Here is a 4678-nt window from a genome sequence, read left to right on the forward strand (position 1 = left end):
TAGGAATGTACAAATCATCAGGCTGTTACAAGGGATAGGATTCCGCCTCCACACACACACACATCTGGGCTAACTTAGTACACAAATTATTTATCCATTTCGCTCCGCATCCAAACACATGTCAAAAAACACAAACAATCCCAGCCGCCGCCGCTGCAGCCTTCCTTTCCTTCCTTCACCAATCAGCTCAAACCACTATCACCACACACAAGCCCCAGCCTTCTCCCATACTCGAAATTTCACCATTCCCCATCCACCAAATTACTACAGTACCACCAGTGAAGCTCCTCGTTCCACCCAAGGCTGTCAAATTCCACCATTTCCTCCCAAAACAGTTTGAACAAGCTGCCACCATGTTCGTTGCACTCCCCGAATCAGAATGTGTGTGGCTTGGCTTATCTCCGGCACAAAATAATTCCTTCAATCAACCATTTATCCCCGGCAAGATTAGAATTTGCATCTCATAACAACCCATGCTTGCCGTATTTAACATTTGACGCGGTTACGCACTCTCGACCGGGAACAGCCCGAGGTTTCCTTCGCCGTGCGCTCGCTTTGGCCGCCAAGTTGTGTGAGCCTTGACCACATCAGCTCCAGACTCCAGCTGGAGCAAATGGTCGCACTGGATGGCAGAGTCTGGGCTGCCATCCACGCATTCGCCCGAAACGTTGGTCAGTGACTGCAGCACGCTGTCACGGCAACACTCCTTCCTGTAATCCAGTGTCATGCTTGCAAGCTCATGCTTTTCCAGTATTGAAATCGGGGCACTCTGGAAAGGGAATAAATAAAGCTCAGGAATCTTAAGCAGTCTTACTATGATGATGATTGGGAATGAGAACAATCATGTCTACTTTATCAAACACCAGACCTGATGCTCCACAATAATAGATGCATGAAACGACGTCTGGTGGTACCAGCAGAGTTCATGTATTCGGCAGAAAAGTAGCCACAACATTTTGGCCAAACACTAGAGAATATAGGGGAAATAAATTACCTCAAGGATCCACCCAATATACTTCACATTGTTCACATGTTGGTTCACGTCAAGGTCACCCCACTTGGGCTGTTGAGGATGAAGGAGTTCCCATAAGAAAAAGAAATATTATAGATGACACAAACACCAAACTGAGTGATGGTAATTAATAAGAATATCTAACTGACTTACAGTAAGCCCCTTCCTTATGAACTGCTTGTTGGCAGGGTCCACAACTTTGTTCCTTGGCTTAGCCAACTTTTCACCCTGCTCCTCTGTTATGGCAGAACGGTCGTTAAAGTGCGGCCCTATTTCACCTCTAACTTCATCTGGCATTTTTGAAAGTCTTCTAGTGGTCTTATTCATCATAACCCAAACACTGCAAACAAAGTGTCAAATGGGAAGCACAATTAACAGACGAAAAAGATGCTACAAACAGCATGAGTCAAAATGCAAACACATGGAATTCAAACCTTGTAGCTTTCAAGATTGTTCTGCCCGAATTGTAGTCACGGATATGCCAATCTCGACGCATTCCATTTTTTCCAGCAGAAGCTACCCATGTGTCAACTTGGACCATATCTTCCCTAAAATTTAGCACATGAAAATTATACTAGGTCATTTTTCAGCCTATAAATCACCAAGTAAAGCTACAGAACAACTAGAACACTACCAAACTGAAATTGCTTTTCCTTTTCCGCAAACTTAAGATTCAACCTCTTATCAATTCAACAAATGATCGTTGCTGACATCAAAGGAAAACTGCAGTATCAGGTACACAGACCAATAAAAGTATTTAAGAAAAATTATGCCAATCTAGATCAGTTTCTTCATTTGGCAGCCCACAGCACTAATTGCATATGATCAAGTCATTTAATCCAGCAATAAAGGCAACTTTCTGATCTCCTGAGGCCCGACCTCTTTTAATACGAATAACAAAGGACAAATGGGCCAGCACCACTTAATTTGGTAGCTTCGAGCATTTAATACGTGGTCTTATCAATCAAACTAGATTCTTCTACCTTGCAGAGGTAGACACAAGAAAAGATGATCGTTTATTCATCAAAAAAACAAAATCTATGTCTGTTACAATCAAGTGGAACAATCGATTTAAGGTGTTCCACACGTGAAACATACTCTGTGAGCAGAACTTCTGATTGCTAAAGAAGCATTCTAAATTCTAGCAAAAGTGGAGCCACAATCTAACGCATCTGTGTAGAACAACAGAATCAGAAACATAGAAAGGGGAGTTTTTCATGTAGGATGATAAGCAGTACACATAAGCTTCTGATTTGTAAACAATCGTTAATTCTAGCAGGAACCAAGCCTGCACTGCTGACATTATTTTTCATATATTCTTCCCATGGCATACATAAATAGTCATGAACTTGTATTGCCGTTCCATAAATCGCCACTGTATTTAGCAATCAATGTGGTAAATAAGAAGACCACAACGTTGAGCGAAACTAGGACATGATGTGTTGTTTGTACTAAAAAAGTGGGCATAAAGCATGTTTGAGTGGTGCATAATCTCTCCAAATATATTGCCTGTACTTAACTATGGATTTCTCATAGTAATGACGTAAGGCCAACTTAGTTATAAGAAATTTTTCATGGTTAATATGACAACCAATGGAAGTTCATATCGACAAACTCACAAGGCAGTTTGTAGAATGTTATGATGCTAAATAGGAAAGAAAAAAGACTAACTCCAGTTTAGGTAATTAACATTACATTCTGAGATTAAGATAAAATAAGACGCATTATACAGGTATGGCTTCAAAATGTGTGCCAAAAAGGGGGGCAGCCCGGTGCATGTAGCTCCCGCTTGCGCAGGGTCGGGGAAGGGTCCGACCACTTTGGGTCTATAGTACGCAGCCTTTCCCTACATTTCTGTAAGAGGCTGTTTCCAGGACTTGAACCCGTGACCTCATGGTCACAAGGCAGCAGCTTTACCACTGCGCCAAGGCTCCCCTTCAAAATGTGTGCCAAAAAGCATGACAAAAAAAACACTACTCCAGTGAAAGGGTGCACATCCATAAAGAATGCACATGAGTAGTTCGAGCTATGAATTTGACTGAGATCTGAAAGTGAGAAAAGGAGAGAGGATTTGCCAGAAAAATGACATCAACAATTATGGCTTGCAGAAAAGTACCATGAGGGATAATGCTCTACAAGAAGCTGAATTTTGCTGACAACCCAGATCAAGTTCCGTTTACTCATCTCCGGCGTAGCGCCAAAACCATCTCCAAGGAGACCAGCAGTTTTCACATGATTAAGAGCTGTTTCCTGCCAAAATTTGAATTTGTTTAAGAAGACTGATGTGAACTGATGGCATCAATAGTGAAACGAGAAAAAAAAATGGAAGCTGCATCCTGTCATTGTCTCACCTGTAAATGATTCATTAACGTCTCTATAGAAGCTGTACGATCTGCACCAATCTCGTAGGACCTAATCAAGAAGTTCTGCCTAAACACCAGCCCATCCTGGATGATTCTACCAAAGCCAAATGTGTCAACAAGCATGTCAGGTCTCTTGGGCTTCCAATCAAGCATCGTCCACTGCTTCTCTGCGGCCAGGAAGATGGTCGTGACAGCTGCAAGAAGCATGCTCCAGTCGGGCAGTTGGTTATAGAACGTCTTTGAGGAAGTGTAAGGCACTGTATCCTCCTTGTCTGAGCCTGTAGTCTTGAGGTTAACCTTAGAGCCGTTAACCTTGGGAAGTGCTTGGGCCCGAGCCTTGACTTGCATGGACGCGGGCGGCGTGTTTGGCTTTGCAACCATCCCACGGACACTCAAAGTCTCAGGTAATTCACCAGACATGTTCTTGGAGCCTCTAGCCAACGCAGCCGGGGAAGAGCCCGGCGTGGGGAAGAACCCCGAGGCGGCAACAGACCCCGCCATGACACAGCCGTACTACAGCTTCAGGAAACCAAGATTACGCTCCAACCTGAAAGAAGAAGGAGAAGGAACAAAAGGATGAGCAACAGGATTTATGCACACCCATAATAGCTACGCCTAATTTCCCTCGTGGAGGAGAAGAGAAGGGAGAGGAAATAAAATCTGACAGAACAACAACATTCACGAACAAGGAACAACAAAAAGATTCCATGTAAAATTGAGATATGAGCCACTGGATCCCGCTGTTCCTCATTCGGGGAAAAGGATAGGGAGCCTTAAATTTGCCCCATTCGAATCAATTTTCCCAAACCTCCAACGACCAGGCCCCGGAGACGGTCAGGGTCGTTGTTGACATCCAAACATCCTTTGCTATTGGGGCCGTGTTTGCAGCCGAATTTACCATGACATAATAATCGCAAAATAAATGGCCCCCTTCTCCTTGGAGCGCGACGGGAACCGTCCCGGCCGCTCGGGCCCTGTCCATCCGTCCGTCCCACACAAAACAAATCTGAAAACAGCACCGCATTGCCACCGAATCCAACGCTGCCCGCGCGAACCCTATCGCAGGAACCGGGGCGAAACGGGCCAAACCGAGTTGTCGCATCGAGAGAGAAAAAAATCCCCACCGCAAGGGGGCGGAGAGCGACGCGGCCCGCCAGATCTGCCGCGCGGGGCCAAAATGCAGAGCCCGGAAAGCCCGCGACGGAATCCCGAGCGAATCGACCCGCCGCCAGATCGCCGCGGGGGGAGGAGGGGGAGGGAGAGGGACTCACCGCGCGCGCGCGCGCTGCCGCCGCCTCCGCGG

The 4678-nt window shown here is 45.5% G+C and overlaps 1 protein-coding gene across 1 annotated transcript in view; it reads right to left on the reverse strand.

Annotated features, from left to right (window-relative positions):
• Window positions 1-6: 6 nt before the first annotated feature.
• LOC119287811 (palmitoyl-acyl carrier protein thioesterase, chloroplastic-like) overlaps window positions 7-4678 on the reverse strand; it is a 5560-nt gene continuing 888 nt past the window's right edge. Inside the window, exons 2-8 of the mRNA XM_037567430.1 lie at window positions 4647-4670; window positions 3364-3922; window positions 3129-3262; window positions 1447-1560; window positions 1166-1352; window positions 995-1063; window positions 7-769 (exon numbers count right to left, since the gene is read on the reverse strand). Coding sequence (XP_037423327.1) covers window positions 503-769; window positions 995-1063; window positions 1166-1352; window positions 1447-1560; window positions 3129-3262; window positions 3364-3876 — 1284 coding nt within the window. The 5' untranslated portion in view covers window positions 3877-3922; window positions 4647-4670 and the 3' untranslated portion in view covers window positions 7-502. The remainder of the gene's footprint in view (window positions 770-994; window positions 1064-1165; window positions 1353-1446; window positions 1561-3128; window positions 3263-3363; window positions 3923-4646; window positions 4671-4678) is intronic.

This window comes from Triticum dicoccoides, chromosome 4A (genome assembly GCF_002162155.2).
Source record: "Triticum dicoccoides isolate Atlit2015 ecotype Zavitan chromosome 4A, WEW_v2.0, whole genome shotgun sequence".
Lineage (NCBI taxonomy): Eukaryota > Viridiplantae > Streptophyta > Magnoliopsida > Poales > Poaceae > Triticum > Triticum dicoccoides.